General features: G+C 54.9%; 1 protein-coding gene and 1 long non-coding RNA gene across 8 annotated transcripts in view; one reads left to right on the top strand and one right to left on the bottom strand.

Moving 5' to 3' along the window:
* Window positions 1–223: 223 nt before the first annotated feature.
* LOC122431891 lies at window positions 224–11297 on the top strand. Its single transcript, XR_006266660.1, has 4 exons — window positions 224–460; window positions 650–792; window positions 10651–10720; window positions 11190–11297. It is a non-coding gene; the product is annotated as an uncharacterized LOC122431891 (long non-coding RNA).
* RGS3 (regulator of G protein signaling 3) overlaps window positions 2575–20416 on the bottom strand; it is a 134859-nt gene continuing 117017 nt past the window's right edge. For 5 of the 7 annotated variants that reach the window (XM_043453510.1, XM_043453511.1, XM_043453512.1 and 2 more), the window contains 6 exons: window positions 18352–19314; window positions 9912–9976; window positions 5530–5631; window positions 5105–5166; window positions 4320–4486; window positions 2575–3550 (listed from right to left, as the gene is read on the bottom strand). In XM_043453510.1, coding sequence (XP_043309445.1) covers window positions 3365–3550; window positions 4320–4486; window positions 5105–5166; window positions 5530–5631; window positions 9912–9976; window positions 18352–19314 — 1545 coding nt within the window. In that variant the 3' untranslated portion in view covers window positions 2575–3364. Of the gene's footprint in view, window positions 3551–4319; window positions 4487–5104; window positions 5167–5529; window positions 5632–5730; window positions 5985–9911; window positions 9977–18351; window positions 19315–20416 lie in introns of those variants that run through there. The other 2 variants (XM_043453517.1, XM_043453518.1) reach the window with 2 other exon arrangements.

Genomic DNA, 20416 nt, shown 5'->3' with positions numbered 1-20416 from the left:
AGCCAGGCCAAGAGGCCAATAGCATGAAGGTCCACATGGAGCTGGGTGAAGTGGCCACAGGCAGGCCAGGGCTGAATGCCCGCCCACTGCTATCCACCGAGAGGCACTACCGTGCTGCCCTCTCCCGTTTTCACCCTTCACACCCAGTTTGCCAGCTGACCCCGGCTGCCCGCAGCCAGGCCAAGGCTGGGCAGCGGTACGGGGACAGACTGTTTGTGACCTACTCCCTGGAACAGGCTGGCTTCATTCTGCAGTAAAACCATTCCTGGAAGGACAGGGATCTGGGGTGCTCAGGCTCCCTGTCCACTCTAACGAAGGTAGAGAGTGAGCTTGGCCACTTCCCCGTGACCCTGAAAGGCGATGTGGTTGGTGGCAGCTTGTGCTGGAGGCGCAGGTCCCTGGGCCAGGCCCTGGGCTCAACGTGCCGCCAACAGCCTCGCTGAGTCACTGCCACTCTGAGGTAGGTGCCGATCCGCACAATTTGTAGATGAGAAACTGAGGCAGAGAGGCTACGATTTTTTTTTTCCTCCAAAGATTTGCAGCTTGTAGTAAGTGGCAGAACCAGGGGCTAAGTGAATCCTAGAGCCTGGCTCCAGGGCCTGGGCCTTGCACCTCTTGCACATTTGCTGCTCCCCTCCCTCTGCCTCAGTCTTCCCATCTGTGAGATGGGGAGGGACCTGGACAGGACGTGGTGACCTCACAGCTCTCAGATCCCACATCGACCGGCCTGGGGTTGCTAGATGGAGACCACATGTGAAAGAAGAAATGGGGAACAGCCCAGACACCATACGGGTAAGGGGACTGCGGCCTAAGGCAGTGAGGGCTGTGCCCAAGTCCCTCGGGAGCCCAAGTGGGGGTGGGGCAGGCAGATCCAGGCGCTTTTCCAGGCTGTTCTCCAGCTGTTGTGTGTAGCCAAAGCAACTTGGAGGCCAAGGGCGCCGGGTGTGAGTAATGGAAACCAGGCAGTGGGGCCTTCCGAAATGGGAATTCCATCTGCCTGACTTGGTTCTCCTGGCCTGAGGTTTCCATGGCAACTTGGGAATGGGAAAGATGGAGGGCCCAGCCCAAGGCTGACTCCCTGGAACCTAGGGAAAGGGGAAGGTGAGTCTCCTCCCAGACCCAGGGTCCCCTCCTCGCCACGGCAAGGCCAGGTGAGCCCAGACCCTGACGCCCTGGGTGCCGATGTCAGCTCTGCGGCTACCGTTTTGGGGGACCAGGAGTGGTGTTGCAGTCCTCTCTGGGCCTCAGTTTTCCCAGCTGTCAGGTGCCCAAATCTCCAGGCCTGGACGACACCTGAGTGTCATCCCTCACTCTGATCCAGACGCGCAACTCTGTCCCCCGTCCCTCTGGGTCATCGAGGCCCTGGCAGTTCCACCCTGAGAAAGCCCTTCACCATTTACAAAGCCAGATGGGGTTCCCTGGCCAGGCCCCCGGCACCGGGGAGAAGACCCAGCCCCACTCCCGGAGGAGCTCACACCCCGGTGCTGGGGGAACAGGCTGTGACACTTATTAAGCACCTACTATCTGCCTAGCCCGACATTAGGACCCCAGAGACCACCGTTTCTGATGTTCTCCACGTGCAGGGGGATCCTGGGGTGTCCCTGCCCTGGGAGACCAGCAAGGGAAGGCAGGGAGGAGAGTGGCTACACAGCCCCCTATCCTTTGCATCTCCACGTCCCCAGGGGGCAGCCCTGACCCCAAAACCCCACACAGGAAACAAGCCCCAGGGAGATGGGGTCCTCCTGCAGGAACTCTACCTGCCTTCATCTAAGTCAGCCCAGGGAGTCAGCCCACGGAGCCGGTCCCCACCTCGGGCCACACCCTGGTCCCTGCCTCCAGACCCTCGCAGGTGGTACCTGTGGGCATCAGGGGCAGCTTTTGCATCAGCTTGAACAGGCTTTCTTTGACCTCTCTAAGCAAGCAGTCCAGCCTTTCCTAAATGTGTAACTCCTGTTAGGAACAGAGGGGAAGTCTCCCCCGGGGCCACAGAAGGACCCGCCCTGTCACCTCCTGAGCTCTTCCTCCATCCTAAAGTCCTCCATGAGCCCACCCACCTGCAGCTGCCACCCTGCCTGAGATCCTGGCCTCACCCACCTTCACCAACCACCCCTGTGCCTCCTATAAGTTCCCCTAGAATCTCAGAGTGTGGCAGAGAAGAAGAAAGTGGAGGAACTTGCTGAAGGTCACACAGCCAGTTAGCAGCCCAGCTGGGACTCCATCCAGTAGCCGGCAGAGGACAGCAATCCAGAGAGCTGTGCAGTCAGGCGGGCTTAGGCTGAGCCCCGTCCCTGCCACTTGCCGGCTGTGTGATCTTGGACAAGTCACCTTCCCTGCCTGGGTTTCATGTGCCTCATCTGTAAAATGGGGATAACCGCCACCTCCCAGGCTTGCAGGGAAGATGAGACCGTAAGTGGACAAGCTTGGCAGAGCTCACGCACAGAGGAGGCGATTGATTGTTAGGGAGCAGCACCCGTCAGGTGATGGCAAGAGAGAAGCAGCCTGATTGACAGCGCACCCACCAACCCTCCCAGCCCAAGGCCCTGGGAAGCCTCAAAACCAGGAACACAGACAGGGTCGAGAACAAAAAATAACACAGGCCTTTTATTTGCTCCAGAACTCGGCCGCTGTGTGGTCTGAGGGTGCCATGCTTTCCCGGGGCCCCCCGGGGGACTCCCCCCCTCACTCAGGGGGGCTCGATTTCGGTGTGAGGTCAGACTGCAGCCCCCGCCCCTCTGGGCCTTATCGGTCCAGCAGGCCCAGCTGCCCGCCACAGGGCTCGGGACCAGTGAATCCCCTGAAACTGGAATATGGTGCCCACCTTCTCAGCAAGGCGGCTTTTTCACAAGGCGTTGGTTAAAATATTGCACTTGTAAATTAGGAAAACTGATGAGGCAAAGGTTTCCTATTACAGGACGACGTGCCAAGCATCCAACTACTGTTTAAATAAATAAAACTCAAGGCAGGGGTCCGAGCTGTGAGCCCCAGCAGCTCCCCTGAAGAGCCCCGGGGCTCAGGCCTCGGCCCCTGCCCCACCAGCCAGTTCTTTAAGGAACTTGGTCGTTGCGAAGTCTCCGCAGCAGGGAGCAGCAGCTCCGGATCTGTCTTAGCCTGGCCGGGCCCCCGACCTGCCCAGGCCCTCGGGCCCCCTCGTACCAGGGCAGCGGGGACCCAGTGGGGCCAATCCCTCGACTCCTCCAGTGGCCTGGGCCTCTCTTGGTCCAGGCCTCTCATCCAAATGTCCGTCTGTCTGTCCGGACGCAGCCTCCGGGGGCTTGCTTGCCCCCTCTGTCGCAGGGGGGAGGGAGGCAGGTGGGGAGGGGCCCAGCCCGCCTGGTGTGAACACTGAGCTCTGCCCGCGTGGCCCCTAAAGCGGGGGACTCATCTTCTTCTGGTTAATGAGGTCCAGGTAGAGGTCCGAGCGGAGGAAGCGCGGGTACGAGTCCTTCTCCATGAGCCCAAAGATGCGCTTCTGGGCCAGGTCGAAGCAGCCCCGAGTGACGCTCTGAAGGTTGTCCTTGGTGTGCTCCCGTGTGTATGAGTCCAGGTTTACCTGCGGGGCGGAGGGCGACGAGGTCAGGGCTGCCTGCAAGGACCTGCTCCTGGGGGCCGAGGGCCGGGTCAGGACCTGCCCAGCTCTCCTCTCCGAGCCCTTCTGCTCCACATCGTGAGGTTCAGAGGGGAACCCCCACAGGTTAGCAGAGTCAAGTCCTGGTTCGGTCACTAACTGCAGGGGTGGTAAGAGTTTTTAGGGCCTGAAAACATCACCTCTAGGGTCGGGCTACCTGGGTTCAAATCCCAGCAGTGCCACATGTTAGGTGTGTGACCTTAAGCGAAATCGCTTCAGTGCTCTGAGCCCTGGCTGTCTTAAGTATAGGCGGGAATCACAGTACATTCCTCAAAGAGTTGTGGACATTAAGCATCACCATCCATTTTAAATAGATAACGCCTGGCACACAGGAAGCACTCAGGGGACGTTAGGCTCTCTGGGACTTTGTCTCCTCATTTTAAAAATGAAAATAATATTAACACCTATTTTACAGGTTGTCCTGAGGGTTAAACATGAAAGCTCATCTGTGAAGGGCTTTGCGTGGGCGTGGCACCGAGCAGCCCCTGAGAGTGGCCATTCGTGTTATCAGTCAGGATTCTGTTCTTCCTGGGAACCCCAGCCTGCTTCCTCTTCACCCTGGGCACTTGGCCCCTCAGAGTCACTCTGGCCTCTCCCCTTGCTGAGCCCCTCCTTGAGGCTTCCAGCCAGCCCCCTCACCGAGAGGCCGCTGGGCATGGGGACGGGGGCCTGAGGGCCCAGCCCAAAGCCCTACCTCCTTGCACGCCTGAATGGCGATGTACTCAGCAAAGATCTTCTTGGCCTTGGCCGTCATCTTGGACTGTGACTTGACCTTCTTGAAGTCCTCGCATGCCAGCCAGAATTCCAGGTTCTCCTCACTAAATTCAGTGCGGAGGAAGGCCTGGAACACCGCTAGACCATCTGTGAGGAGAAGCCCAGACCCTGAGGTGAGAGGCCAAACCAGCCCCTCCTGCCCTCAGGCCCCCCTCCGCAGCTGACCCTCTTGGCTCATTTTGGGTGCAGATGCTGGGAGCTTAGTAAGGGGACCCGCTCCTGAGAGCCAGGAACCCAGGATACGGTCCCCACCCCTGCATTGCCTCTTCATGGGCCTTGGTCAGGTCTCTCCCCAGCTGTGTCTCAGTTTCCTCATCTGTCAAATGGGAACCACCTCCTGGATCCTAGTGAGGATCAGAAGGGGTTCCCGTCCATGAGATGACAGGCAGATTTGGCCCCGTGTACGCCCTCAGCACATGGAAGTGTTTATTGTTATTCTGGGAATACGGGTCTGAGTACACAGGTCCCAAAGGCCTCTGGCAAGCAGTGCCAGCTCTCATGGACAGGGAGGGGCTGGCAGCAGCAGGCTCCAAGGCCAGACCAAGGGCCTCAGCCTTTCCCAACAGCGGGGACACCTGACGGCCCGGGAAACAGGGAAAGGCAACCTCTCCAGGGCCAGATGCACTCTCTGAGCCTGGGAGAGGAGGACAGGAGGACGGGGCAGAGGACACGGAGAAGGGAACAGGCCGGGTGGCCCCCACTTACACTTGTGGACCAGCAGCTTCTCCAAAGACTCGCCCCATTTGAGTGCTTCCTCTGAAGTGGGCCTGAGGGGGAGGCAAGGGACACAGTGAGGGGCCAGGAGGCTCAGGGAAGCGAGCTGACCTCTGTCCGCTGTCCTTGGCCCCACAAAGTAGCTGAGTCCCATGAGGAGCACACGAGGAGGCCCACCCCCTTTCCTGGGGCCGGCGGCATCACATCTACCCCCACCTCTGCCCCTCCCCGTCCCGGGACAGCAGCTCCCCATCCGCGCTGCTCATGCAGGGTATGAGGCTCCTTCCACAGGAGCCTCCACCACCCCCGAGCCGGATCAAGCCAAATGCATTCTCCCTTACACGCCCACCAGCCACCCTGCTCCCACAGGACCTGTGAGTGTCTGAGGGGGCCCAGGGGTGCCGGAGAGGACCTACTTGAATGACTTCATCACTTTGTCTGTCTTGCCCGTTGGCTGGGCCCCAGGGGATTCGTTCCGCCGCCTAAAGATGCCCAGCTTGTTCTTCATGTCCTTGGCTCTGGGGACAGAAGCAGAGAAGGGGGTCGGTGAGGCCGGTCCACTCGTCCCCTGCCAGTTCAGGGTGGGGAGGGCAGGGCCCGGGGCGAGGGGCACCTACTCCTTCATGGTGTGCCGCCTCTGGAGGTTCCCATTCCGAGTGAGGTACATGCCTCGGAGCATCGCTGTAGGGCCCCCCACCTTGCTGCCTGGGTCGGTCTGCTGCAAGCACCCCCAGGCTCCTGCTCCCAAGCCGGGTACCAGGCGGCAACGGTGCAGGCGGCAGCCGAGCGCTCACTGGAATCCCAGCCCCGGACAACTGGACTCCCAGGCACAGGCCAGGCTGGGACTCAGACAGGAGGAGCCAGGAAATGGGAGGGACCAGGACGGGAGAAGGGAAAAAAAAAATATCCCTCCTGGCCAACCCTGAGAGGCAGCCCCGTGAAAGGGGCATGTGTCTGTAAGGGGCGGCCTCTGGGGCCCGCCCAGGCAGGAAGCCAAACCCGTTATTTGTGACTGGCCTCCCCGTTACCATGGCAGCGCCCTGGGAAGGAGGAGAAAACAAATCAGCAAATTGCTGGGAGGGAGGGCGGTTGGGAAGGGAGGCTCTGCCCCTCAGGGTGGCAGGACCAGCTATTTTTAGCCAAGAGCCATTTTTAGCCCTGTCACTCCCCCAGGCAGATTTCAGCCTGTGGGCAAGCTGCTGGTGAGGAAAGGGTTAAGTGTCTCCTGCTCACAATTGCCTCCCTGTCCCTAGACCCCTCTCTGGGCACCTCCCAGAGAATAGTTTCTGCCAGCAGACCGCTCAGTCTCCGTCATCAGCTTTGGATATATCCACCCATGAATATGCAGGATGTCCCATGAAGTTTCAGTAGTTTTAAGCTCCAATCACTTCAAAAGTACAAAGCCCATAAACTCTCAAAAACATCATTTGAAACAAATTAACTTTTTTACGCCTACTTAGTCTTATGACTTTTGAATAATACATTTTTTTGTTTTAGTTTTTGATCTCTGTCCTTCTGATTAAAGACGACAAATGCTGACTGAACTGAAAAATTAAATGCGTAAAATTTAAAATGCGTTATCAAAATCGTAAAGCTAAGTAAGTGTAAAAGAAATTTAAATAATGGAGCTTTCAAATGTGTTTTATACGCTGGGCAGCTTACTTCTGAAGTCATCCGAGCTTCAAAGGGCACTAAGACCGACTGGACGCCCTTTTAATGAAGGCAAGTGTGCAGGTGGAAGTTAGCAGCAGAAGTGCTGCAGCAAGACCATCTCAGAAACAGCTCCCAGCCCCAGCCATTACCAGCTGTGTGCCCTTTATCGAGTTACCTAACCTCTCTGAATGTCAAGTTTTCTCATCTGTTAAACACAGATGATGATAGTACCTACCATCTGCTGGGGTTGTTTCGAGGCAAGGAAAAAATGCACATAAAGCTTTAGTACAGTGGCTGGGGCAAAAGGACTCAGGCTTATCTACATGGACCCTGAGGTCCTAGGGCAGCTGATTGAGATGAGGACCCTGCTCTAGCAGATTCCAAGCCAATGAGATAAGGCCAAGGAGTCCAGGGACGGGCAGCCCTCTGGTGAGGATCAAGGCCTTCTGAGAGCCTTGGGGGGCTAGGAGTGAGAGAGCCCAGCTTCTTGGGGCACAGTGCTCTGTTTCGGACCCCAGCTCCTGGCCCGCTGTCGAGGTGAGGACATAGAAGCTGAGGGGAGGGGGAAGTGGGGGAAGAGCTTGCAGGGTCCAACCTGCAGGCTGCCGCCATCCACTTGGGCTCATTGCTGGCTCAGAGACCACTGTGTTTCTCTGTGGCTGGAGGAGGCTGAAGCCCCTGCCAAGTCAAGCCTTTCGCCCTAGATGCACAGCTGGGCAGACCCACAGATGCACGGCACAGCTGAAGAAGGCCTCGAAAGTCCAATAGCTACCCAGGTAACTCGAAAAAGGATGGTAGAGGTCAGAGATGCCCCACATGGGCCCAGAGAGTAGAGCTGAGACCCACAAGAGGAACCTAAAGGGACACTTTCCTCCAATCAGAGCCGTGAAAAGATGGGACAAGTAGCCACTGAAGAATGGGCTCCCATCACTAGGGGCTCAAAGGCTACTTAGCAGGGGTGCTGCAGACCTCCTTCAGGGTGCTCTGCTTAGAAATAACAGGCTCTGTGGGAATACCCTGGTGGTCTAGTGGTGAGGATTCTGAGCTTCCACTGCAGGGTGCCTGGGTTAGATCAGATCCCTGGTCAGGAAACTAAGATCATGCAAGGTGCGTCATAAGGCCAAAAAAAAAAAATAAGTAAATAAATAACAGGTGCTGAAGGAAAAAAATAAATTTAAAAAATTTAAATATATGTGTAGGCCTATTTATTTTTTTAGAGCCATCACGCCAGGTTTCAGATCTCAACTCTCGGAAAAGCAACTTAACCTCTTTCTGCCTCAGTTCACTCATTTGTAAAACAGGTTAAATAAGAAAAAAGGAAAGTAAAATAAAAATTATGGTAAAGGTCACTTCTGTGCAGGATCTAGAAAAAGAGTACAGATGAACTTACTGGCAAAGTAGAAACAGAGTCACAGATACAGAGAACAAACCTAAGGTTACCAAGGAGGGGGTACGGATTGGGAGACTGGGTTTGACATACATGCATGACTGTGAAACAGATGACTAATGAGAACCTGCCGTTCAGCGCAGGGGACTCAGGGCTCTGCGGTGTCCTAAATGGGAAGGAAATCTAATAAAGAGTGGATATTCATATAAGTGATTCACTTTGCTCTACAGCAGAAACTGACACAGTATTATAAACCAACTATACTCCAGTAATTTTTCTTTTTTCTTAAGTATTGTAAAGGCAGGCGGCGCAGTGGTAAAGAATCCGCCTACCACTGCAAAAAGACGCAGGTTTGATCCTTGAATCAGCAAGTTCCTTTGGAGTAGGAAATGGCAACCCACTCCAGTATTCGTGCCTGGAAAATTCCATGGACAGAGGAGCCTGGCGGGCTGCAGTCCATGGGGTCACCGAGTCAGACACAACCGAAGCACGCATGCGTGCATGCAAAGGTTAAATTAGATAATATATGTAAATGCGCATAGAACAATGCCTAGCACAATCAACATGAGCTATTTATCATTGCAGGTTCTAAGAGTCCTCGCCTAAGCATTTAAGAATGTGAGCCATGGGCCGTCAAGAGGCAGCGCCCCACTTGGAAAGGCCAGAGTGGGTGAGGCAGGAGAGCTCCAGCACCCTGGATGCCTGCCCTCTGCCGCCCTCCACTGCCACACCCCTGCGCATGCCACCGTCAGCCGTTCTGGTGCCGCCTGCACCGGATGGTTGGTACAAAGAACCATCTCTGTGCATTTCACCTTCCCTAGAAAGTGCGACCGTTCCTGGCCGCAGAGTGAGAGGAGAAGCCTAATGTTGCTGCAGGAAACTGGAGAGGGCAGGGGAAGCTGGGGAGAGTTTCTAGGGAGTGGAGCCCAGCCAAGGTCGAGGTCAGGGAAGAACGTGGCAGAAGGCATCTCGGAAGGACTCGTCCCGGACCCCGAGGCCGAGGCCGGCCTAACTGGCGTGCGATGGTCTGGCACTGCAGGGCCTGGAGGGGAGGGGTGCCCTCTGCAGGCCACCACGTCCCTCAGCGCCTTCTCCTCTGTCCCTGCCCGCAGTCTCTGTGGCCCGGGGTACAAGGAGACCGTGGGGAAAACCCCTCACTCTCTGCTAATGAATGAGCACCTCTAACAAACCTCCAAATGAAAAGTATAAATTCTGTGGAGGCGGTGGGGGCAGAAAGGCATGGGGCGCATGGGATCCGCTCTCTGAGCCGCAGCACCCCCTGCTGGCCATGCCCGGGACTGCCAGCATTCAAGCGCTCAGGGGAGAAAGGGGAATCTCGTGACCGGTCAACCCTTTCTCAGAGGGAGCAAAGACCTTGTCGTGGTCACTTGGCCACCGCTTGGCTTAGCAGCTGGGCAGAGCCAGGGCAACCAGGCCGTTTGCTTTTGCTTGATTCCCTGTGGCTTCCAGATACTAAATCGGCACCTTGCCTCACTCTGTGTGGATGGACGCTGAGGGCAGTGCTGGGTGCTCGGGACCCTGGTTGACCTCACCCTGGGGCCACCGCTAGGTCCCAAGATCCCATTTTTCATGAGTGTCTGTCTCGGGTAGGACTGGATACAACCCCTTCTCCTTGCCTCTACCACTGGCCCACTGGGCATGGAGAATAAGCCGGAGGACAGGGGAAGGAGAGGGGTGCAGGGTCCGCTCCCCCACCCCCATCACTAGGGTGAGGACCAATAGATCTTTCCAACGTACAGGTTTTTGCTCTTTCTCTTCCGGGAGGTGTCATCATCATCCCCTACTGTGTCAGGCCCGCTCATCTGCAGAAAAAACACAGACACGTTGCAGCCTGGGCTGTTGTCTGAGCAAAGAGAGGCTCAGGGATCTAGCAGGTCCCGCCAACCAGCCCACCCCCACCTCCATGCTCCCACCCCTTGAAGAACAGCGGAGGGAGGGAGACCCCGCTACTAGGAGCAGTCTGCTCACGGGGTGTCCTCCTCGTGCACCTAGGAACGAAGCTTGTACGGGAGCAGCGCTCACGGCAGTAGGGCAGGACAGAGACACAGCTTCAGTCAAGGTTCTGCTGTGTGACTCAGCCAACTGCTGTCCCTCTCTGAGCCTCTAGTGCTTAATTTCAACATGGAGATCATAGTGACTTACCAACTCAGGATTCTGAGGTTTTTAAAGAGACCTGGGATGCGTCAGCCGTGTACTAAGTGCATTATTACATAGGATAGTACCTCTCTTGCCTTAAAGCTTTCCCTGGCTCCCAAGTACCCTTGAGACAATGTCCAAACTCCAGGACATGATGTACAGGGTTTACCATCTTAGGATATGGGCAGAAAGCTCCGTATCGCCATCAGTTACAACTCCGTCAGTTATCTCTCTGGCCTGACCCCTGCTCCAACAACCTCTTCAAACTGCCCTCCAACCAAAAACCATTCCAACCAAAAACCTTCCCAGCCGGGCTCTGTACACGTTCTTCCTTCCATAGGAGATGTTTTGGTGACTCTCTCACCTCCCATTCCTTCAAGACCCAGCTTCAGCAAAGACCTAAACCTCAGGTAAGCTGCTTAAATGCCTCCTCACCCAGGAAGCCCTCCTGGACCCCTAGACCCAAGGTTGTGCCCTCTTCACCCCTTCGACGGCCCTGCTGTATCCAACATGGCTTCTCTCCGATCTGTCTCCTCTATTGGAGTGGGAGTTCCCAAAAGCAAGGCCTCTGTCTGCCTTCACCTCTGTCTAGGTCACCTTGACTGGGCCTGGTGTATGTTAGGAGTTCAAGAAATACTTGAATGAATGAATGAATCAAGAGAGAGGGAAAGCAGGTTGGGCAGGATGAGTCTTGAAGGCTTCACTGCTTGATTAATGGCCTGCAATTTTATTTCCTGCTGTTCCACTGAGCCCCCAGATTCTGCCCTGCCCTCCCTCCATCCTCCTTGCCTTTGCCTGTGCCGTGCCCCCTTCCTGGAATGCCTTCTCCTCTTCTGCCCTCCTAGTCTGTCACCCCTCCTCTCTTCCACACCACTCCAGACTCCCACCGTCTCTCCTGGGGCTGCCTTCTGTTGCCCTGCGTCTGTGTGTCCACCCTCCTCCTGAAGAAGTCAGACCCCTGCAGTGCCGACCCAGAGCAGAACCGCAGCAAATGCATTGAGATGTTGGAAGAGCTGCGGCTGAGATGCCCCAAGACAAGACAGAAGGCCACAAGGCGTGAATCTCAGCTCTGACTCCTCATGAGTCACACCTTGGATCTCAGTTTCCTTTGTAAAATAAAGAAAATGGGCTGAACTTTAAAATACCATGTTCTCAATCCTGGGAGGAAAAGTGGGCTCAATCCAGATATAGCTGGAGCTATCAGCCTCAGTGGGGCAACGACCCAGAGATGGATGGATGGATGAGTCATAGCTTCATTCATGGAGTTCATGCTATAGGCCAGACCTCAGAATGGACATTATCCAGACACTGTCTCATTAATCTCAGAGTTAAGTCCATAAAGTAAACAGAACCTCAGAGAAGTTAAGTCATCTGCCCAAGGACACCCAGCGTTTACGTGACAGCTGGAATCTAGGTCTGTCTGAATTTAAGGGCTGTGTTTCTCCGCCAGAGGATGCTGCTACTCAGATGCAAGGACAGAACACATTATGAAGGTTTTCAATGAACGACTCAGGGGAAATGCCGCCTCTTTCCTGAGAATGCTGCCCCACCAAGGTTGTAAACACGTGTGTACGTGCACACACAGGCACACGCCCAGCTATGGTGCGGGACTCCGAATCTATAGTTTGCAGCCTGGGTACAGATGCTGCCTCCACTAACTTTGGAGACGTTCCCAGGCTTTCTCAGTTTCAGCTTCTTTAGCTCCAGCAGAGGCATCCACCCCACTGTTGGGAGATTCACCAGGATAAAGTCTGTGCCCCCGAGGCCCAGACTGGTACACAGGGCACCCTCAGGAACTGGGGGCTGCCAGCATTCACCGCCCAGTGATTGCTGTCACCGTCTCGCCCTTGCACACAGGTCATAGTTGTCTGGCCTGGCCAGGCAAGGCCTGAAGCCCCCACCCGTGGGAAAGGGCCCAGAGCCTGGGCTTCCTCCCATTTAACCTCAGCTTCCGCACTTTATCGGCCCCACACAATGGGCCTGGGGACCACTCCCGCCCCGCCCGCCACCCCCAGCCTCTGCACTGCTGGGAACCCGGCTCTTCCTTCCACTGCTGGGAGGGGGTCATCTTCTCCAGGGTCGGCTCTCATTAGTCAGCCTGAGAGAGGGGCCGGGGAGCTCAGGTCCTGGGAGTCGGCCCCCAAAGTGGCCAGCGAAACCCACACGCCAAGGGGGTGCTGTGTGCCAGAAAGAGGCTGAGACAGAAAGTCGGGGCTCTGCTTTCTAGTCTCAGCGTGGCTCCCAAGCCTCCTGTCTCCGGGAGCTGCAGTGAGGCCTGCCTGAGGCTCAGTACACAAAGGGTCTCTCCTTCCCATCTACTCCCCTGCTCTGCTCCTTACCTCCTCCGTGCTGAAAGGTGACTGGAGACGAACCCAGAACCACTGAAGCCTGCCCTTCACTCCAGACAGAGGTCCCTGAGGCCCGCCCAGCTCCCACCTGGCCACCTCCAGGGACTGGAGGAATAATTACCGTTTATATTGTAATTATAACTATTATAATACTCACAGTTAAGAGTTAAATGCTAAACTGCCTGGATTTGAATCCTAGCTCAGTCACTTATTAGCTAATCAACTTCAGCCAAATTACATCCCCTCTCTTTGTCTCGGTTTCTTTATTTGTAAAATGAGGATAGTAATTGGACCTCTCAAAGGGGTGTTATGTGGATTAATGAACACCTGTGGAAGAGTCTGATAACTAGTAGCTACGGCGGTGTGAACTAAAACTGTCTCCTGCCATATCAATAAACAAGAAAGGTCACAGCCATCAGTGATCTCTGGCCTCCAAATGTGAACGAGGGCTCCCAAAACTGCGGTCCAGCAGATGCTGCCCCCCACGCACCACCAACAGTGACTGCTGAGGAGCCAGGGAATGCAAGAAGTAGCCATCTGCCAACTCCTAATGAAACAGGACTGGCCCCAGACAGCTGAGGTACACACGAAAGGAATGAATTCAGTGAGCCCAGAGGTTTGCATCTTCCCATACATAGAATGCTAAATTCCTTAACTTGATACCTGATCTTTGATGTTCAGACTGTCTGCAAACTTGTATATAGCTTGACTTCCTCTCCTGTCTCCTTGGAGCAGTTTTCTCAGATATACTGAGATGCTATCTCCCAGGCTCGGAGTCATTCCCACCAAACAAAATAACTCTCTACTTTCAGGTTGTGACTATATTTTTTTAGTGGTTAGAGCAGTTATTCACTTCATGCCAGGCAATGTGCTAAAGTGCTGTGTCATACTTTAATTTAACCTTCTCAACAATTCTAAGAGCTGTTTGCTGTTATTTCCCCCTCATTTACAGCTGAGGAAACTGAGGCCCAGAGCTGTGTGCTAAGTCACTTTAGTCATGTTCGACTCTTTGGGACCCCATGGACTGCAGACTGCCAGGCTCCTCTGTCCGTGGGATTTTCCAGGCAAGAGTACTGAAGTGGGCTGCCTTCGATTTGCCTGGGCTCTCCAAGCTGGCAAGTAGCAAAAAAATTTCAGGTCTGGCTGCAGACCCCACCCATGACTTGGGGGTCTCCTGTAAGCAGGGCCTCACCTGATTCCCCCTGTTGGTCCTGACCTGACTTCTGGGGCCACGTGGTCATGCCTGGCTCCTCTCTCTGACCCAGACCATCCTGGAAGACCACATGGAACTTTGCAGAAACACTGGGGCTAGACTCTACACTTATTTGTTTAGACAGAGGAATGAATCCTTTCGACTTTTTACAGGTAGGAGGCTGGAAGATGCCATCATGACTTGGAGCTGGAAGGCGTCTTAGGGGCTCCCTTGTCTGAACCATAGCCTAGATGGGAAACCACTCCCCTGACAGCCTCTGCCCAAGCTGGTTTCCTGCAGGAGGGGAGACGGAAGCACCGCCAGGGAGGGGCCACAGCCTCTTCTCCCCGCTGTCAAAGAATGACCCATGATTCTGGGCTGAGCCAGGCCAGGCTGGGGTGAAATTCACAGATGCTCTTGGAGCGTCCCTGGCTCCCAGGAAAAGGACAGACACAGGCCCAGAAAACCTGTCCTGCTGGACCCTTTTGGGAGCAGCCGGCAAGACACGGGTCTGGCGGCAGAGGGCGCTGTGGGACAACTCAACCCAGCGCAAGAGCCAGCCAGCCTCAGGCGGGGACCCACGGGATAACCCCAGGATAACCCAGGGATCTTCTCTTCTCTAGACCTCAGGCAGCCCACCCCTAAGGTGATCGTGGCCGAGTGTTCCATCCCTCAGGTCTGTCTGGTTCAGATCTTCCTAAACACAGCAGAGGGGAGGGGTAACACAGGGACGGTCGCCTCTGGGACAGGCAGATTGTACTATGGCCAGCCTCGGTTTAGCCACACGGCAGCACAATGATTGGCCGAAGGCCACAGTAGCTCTGCCTGGCCCTCCTGGGTCTCACTGGATCACAGGATCACTACCGTGGGCACAGAGCTGTCAATAGACTGCAGTCGTCTGGAATCCCTGTGACAACTCCCTGAAGACTTAGCCACTCCTGTTTTATAAGAGAAAATCGAAGCTCAGGAAAAAAAAAAAAACTCAGTAACTTGACCAAGGTCTCAAGACCAGGAGGGAGGAGGCAGATCTGAGACTGAACCCAGTCTGACCCCACAGCCCGAAGACCTCAGCCCTCTCCCCTTCACCTCTTGCCTGGCTCTGCCTGAAAACCGTGGTCGGTTGGCATCCGTGGACCCTCCCTGGAAAGCCAGGCCCAAACCAGGAAGATGGAAGTCACGGGAAAACCGCCACCTCCCCCAGCTGCCAGTCCCCAACCCCCTGCCCCTCACCTGCTAGAGGTATGCTGGGTTTAGGACAGACTCAGAGAGGACTGGGCAGGGTGAGGCCACTGTCCAGCTCCATCGTCACGTGGCCTGGGACAAACCCTTCTCCCTCGGCTTCAGACTCCCCACTGTAAGATGAGTACGACTGGTCCCAGCTTGCGGCAGCGAGGGCTAGAGATGGGGGCGGGAGACGCCCAGGGAATGCTGGGAGGGCTGCTACTACTCTTGCTGTCCTCCTTCTTCTCATCATGACCATTGTCGTCAGCATGATCCCCTTTATGGAGGACCCAGCAGGAGCTGAGTGCCAGGCACTGCTCTGAACGCTTAACCCAAGTCAGGCTCTGTAATCTTCCCAGTAACCCCACGATCGAGGTATTATTTACTCATAATACCCATTTTACTGATGAGGAAACTGAGACTCAGAGAAGGACAGGGATTTACCCAAGTCCCACCGCCAGTGAGGGATGGAGGGGGACCGAAGTTTCTGTCCAACCTAGACCGTACTTCCCCTTGACAAGGGTTAGCTTCTTACTGAAGCCAGCTGTCTGGAAGGAGCAGGATATGAACAATGCTGAAGGGCTCGAGGCCTGGTAAGCAAAAGCCAAGTGGTAGGGTGGCAGCCTCTGAGGTCCCTGCCAGCTAGTCACTCAAGCCCAAGAAAGGAGGCAACAGGCCAAAAGAGGGTGGGGGATGGGAGGATGCCAGTGGGAACCTTCAGCTCCCAAAGGAGGAAGCTGGGACGGGAGAGAGCTGTCCTAGGCCTGCTGGACTACCAGGCGGAAATATCTGCCCCCAAATCAGAGCTGAGATTAACTGGTTTGGGGAACTAGAAATGTATGTGAAAAAAAAAAGAAATGTATGTTAGAACGTGTGTGAATGTATCTGTATATAAATATCTGTACTGGAGCAAGAGGGGATGGGACAGAACTTGGAAGGGTCCGGTGGGGACAGTGAGATTGGGAGGCCCAAGGTGGGTGTGGGTCCTTGGACCTCAGCCATCATCCAGAGGAGAGTGTCCAGGCCTGGCCTGAGTTGGCCTGAAGCCTCACTTCAGTAGGACAAAGGTCTGGACTCCCTATAGAAACTGCCTCCAAAAAAAAATGGCCTTAGACGGTGATACTCAAACTATGGGAAATGTCCCAATCCCTGAGGGACTGGTTTAAAACGCAGGGTCTGGGCACTGACCCCTGGAAATTCTGATTCCAGCTTCTAGGGAGGGGAATTAGAAATCTATATATTAATGACCTATTCCCCTGATGGCTTCAGAGCACATCAAAAGTGCTTACAGATGAGGAAATAGATCCAGTCCCCATGCCTTTGGGATTGAGTTCTAATTCCTGGACACAAAGTTTAAGGCCCTTTTCTGGAGGGCCCCAGCTTACCCTTCCAGCATAGGCACCTTTCAGCAGGAGGTGTTCTCCCTCGTGCCGAGAGGCCTTATTGCTAGTGGCTGAGAAATTACAGAGGCTTCTGAGGCCATGTCTCAATTTGGAGGGGAAATATGCTGGAATCCATTAGTCATGTCTGCCACAGGTTTGGAGGCAGGAATGGCAGCATGCATGCCATGCATCAACCATCTGTACACTTTAGAAATCTCTTGTTCTAGCTAAATTAACTTCTATAGACAGTTTAGTCCAGGTCATGTTCTTTCACAGAATGCCTACCTCATCCTGTTTATTCTAAACCTGCTCAACTTTCAAAGCCAAGCTGAGGAGCATCTTTTGCCAGAAGCCTTCCCTGGTGGCCCTAGGCCCTGGGGTCTCTCCTCCCGGAACCTGCCCCACCACCGCCCCCCAAGCCTCACAACAGTTGTCATAACAACACCTTGCACCACAGTGACTGTTAGCAGCTCCACAGCATTTGCCTGGCGCCTAGACCGATGACATCAGGCACCAAGCCCTTTAGAAAGTGAAGTGAAAGTGTTAGTAGCTCAGCCATGTCTGACTCTTTGTGACCGCATGAACTGTATCCTCTGCCCATGGAATTCTCCAGGCAAGAATACCGAAGTAGGTTGCCAGTCCCTTCTCCAGGGGATCTTCCCAACTCAGGGATGGAACCTGCGTCTCCTGCATTGCAGGCAGGTTCTTTTCACCGTCTGAGCCACCGGGGAAGCCACAGGCTCTTTGGGTTCACCCTCAATTGCCATGAGTTGTGAGTGCTATTAATCTCTGCTTTTCAGAGAAGATGCGAAGGCTCAGAAGGGCTGAGTGGCTCACGCAAGACCACATAGTAAGTGAGGGACAGAAACCAGATTCAAATTGGCTAGTCGGCCTCAAGGGCTTCCCAGGTGGCTCAGTGGTAAAGAATCCGCCTGCCAAAGCAGGAGATGCAGGTTCGATCCCTGGGTCAGGAAGATTCCCTGGAGGAAGAAATGTCAACACACTCCAATATTCTTACCTGAAAAAGACCATGGACAGAGGAGCCTGGCGGGCTACAGTCCATGGGGTCGCAGAGTTGGACTTGACTGAGCCAGTGAGCGTGAGCACGGATGGGCTTCAAAGCCATGATGCAGACTTTCCACTGTTAGGCCACCCCCCTGGCCCACACAGAACACACATTCCTCACAGGCTGAGATCAGCCTCACGCATCTCTGTGGCCCCTGCTGTGGCACAGAGCACCGGGCCTGGCACACAGCAGGAAATCAATAAACACTTATTCATCTATTTATAAATATTTGCAAGAGACAAAGAGCATGGTGGTTAAGAGCTCCAGCCCTGGAGCCTCATTCTAATTCTGGTTCAGACATTTATAAACTGTGCAGCCCAACGCGAGTGACATAACCTCCCGGTACCTCAGTTTCCTCATCCGGAGCAGGCAAAAACAGTGTCTACCTCATAGGGCTTGCTGTGAGAGGTAATGAGTTCATATAAATGGCTTAGAATAACGCCAGCATGGGGGAAACACGTGTTGTCACACTTGTGGGCTGACAGATTTCTAGTCTGGCTAGGCTTGGACCAAGTGTAAGTTATAACTGTTTCTCCAGCTAACGTGTTGGATCTTATAGATCCAAATAGACCTGCTCTACTTGCGGTGGATTCCTCCAGTAAAATGGAGCTGTAAGAATATCTGGAGTCAGAAAGTCTTGCGTTTAAGTCCAAGTTCTGCCTTCTTGGTCCCTCTGGGCCTCAGTTTTATCATCTGTTAAATGGGTAGAAGGCTTATTGGAAGGTTGAGGCAAAAGCAGAGGTGGGACAAAGCCAAGATTCATTCCCTGCAGCTCTTGGACCCATCCAACCCTGTCACGTACCCTGCTCCCCTCCACCCCTGGGCTCCATACCTTCCTGTGTCCTGTGAAAAAGAGGGAAAGGTGGTGCATTGAGCCTCCGTTGCGGCCCAGTTCCTTCTTGAGGGTGCGGGGGGAAGGCATGGCCCAGGCGGACGCGGTGCCCTCGCCATCCGAGCAGTGCAGGGTGGTGTCGGAGGAGAAGCAGGGCCCGCGGTTCTCCTGCAGCAGGCTGCCCTCGCTGTGCGTCCGGCGCCGCAGCGAGTTCTGAACGCGTAGCGAGAGGCCGCCCTCGGCTCCCTGGCCCGTCTCGATCATGCTGCTGCGCTTGGCCTCCCCGCGCTCTCCGTAGTTGTCATCGCTTGTGTCCTCGTCCTCGTCCTCCTCCCCCTCTTCAGCCTCCTCTGCGTCCTCCTCGTCGCCCGAGCTGCCCCCCTCCGCCCCTGCCTTCTGGCTGTAGGTGCTATCCAGCCGGACCTCGGGGATCACGAAGTTCGGCTTGGAGGCCACGGGCGGGTTCCCTGTGGCTGCTGGTGGATCCCCAGAGCTCGTGATCTCCTCAGCAAGGGGCTCAGCTGCCAGGGGGGCCTGGCCAGGGGGCACGTCTTGACGGGGCGGAAGGTCCTGGGCAGGGGGTTCCTGGAGGGCAGGGAGGTCTTTGCTGATTAGGGGTTCTTGGCCGGGAGAGGGTTCTTGCCCAGCAGGAAGGTCCTGGCATGGAGAGAAGACTGCGGCTGCAGGGTGTTCCTGGCCTGGTGGGGAGTCCTTTCTGGGCAAGCGTTGCTGGCCCACAGAAGGTTCTTTGCAAGAAGGTGAGTCTTTGCTGGGCATTGATCCTGGGCCAGCAGAAGGTTTCTGGCCAGAAGAGGAGTCCTCTTTGGGTGGAAGCTCTTGTCCAGGAAGAGGCTCCTGGCCAGGAGAGGGGTCCTTCCTGGGTGAGGGGTCATTGGCACCCGGCCCCTTCCCTTCCTCCCCGGGCATCTCCTTCTTCTCATCCGCCTCTGGCTCCTCAAACATCTGTGAAATAAAGAGAAAATGAGAAAGGCTTACAAGAGGAGACTAGCATGCACGAGTCAGTGTCAGAGACTGAAAATGAGGCGGCGATCTGAAACCCACACCCTGTACCCCACGGTGTGAACGCCGAAGGGCCCCGTGGAAACCCGACAGCCCCTTTGGCTTAGCTGAATATGGGCTTCCCACCCTCACTGCCTTGCTGGAAACTTGCACTCCATCAAAACACGGTTGGTCATTTAAGGGAGAAGAGGGAGAGGTTAGTTACCATTATATGGCTCCTCTCATATGCCAGGAGCCGTGGCAGAATAAACCCCTCTCATGTAATGTTCCCCAGGGGCTTTCCTGGTGGCTCAGAAGGTTAAAAAAATCCATCTGCAATATAGGAGACCCAGACTTGAGCCCTGGGTCGAGAAGATCCCCTGGAGAAGGGAATGGCAACCCACTCCAGCATTCTTGCCAGGAGGATCCCGTGGACAGAGGAGCCTGGTGGGCTACAGTCCATGGGGTCACAAAGAGTCGGACATGACTGAGTCACTAATACTAACATGTAATGTTCCCAATAGCCCTCGAATGGGAGTGTCACAGTCCCTCTGTGAGTAAGTCGCTCTGTGAATAAATGAGGAGCAGACAGCCTTGGCCTTCACGGACCAGAATCAAACCAAACCCCAAACCAGAGCAGCTACCAAGTGAGAGAATCCCAGACCCAGACAAAGGATATCTTCCACCTGAACCAAAGTCTTTTAAAAGCCTTAGTGAGTCATTTGAAGAAGAACTTGCTCTGAATGTTCAGCTCTTTTTGAAACTAGTAAACCGGAAGAAAACCAGAACTTCAAAATACTGCACATACCTATACTCGACAGATGTCATAAACATGTGGAACCTCACTGAGGGATCACCCACCCCGCACTTTTTAAACTGTGTTTGGAGGAACCTCAGGAGTCACACGTACAAACCAAAGAGGAAGCATTCCTGCCTCACACACCACCCTCAGAATCCTTGGAGTTTTCGCTGGGTTCCTGCAGATTTCATTTGCAAAGGGGAAAATACTGCCCTTACTCCGAGTCTGAAAAAGCAGCTATCTCACAGGAAGACTGGGGCTCAGAGA

The sequence above is a fragment of the Cervus canadensis genome, chromosome 30 (genome assembly GCF_019320065.1).
Source record: "Cervus canadensis isolate Bull #8, Minnesota chromosome 30, ASM1932006v1, whole genome shotgun sequence".
Lineage (NCBI taxonomy): Eukaryota > Metazoa > Chordata > Mammalia > Artiodactyla > Cervidae > Cervus > Cervus canadensis.
Note: the sequence above shows the minus strand (reverse complement) of the source record. Positions and strands in the feature narration are given on the sequence as shown.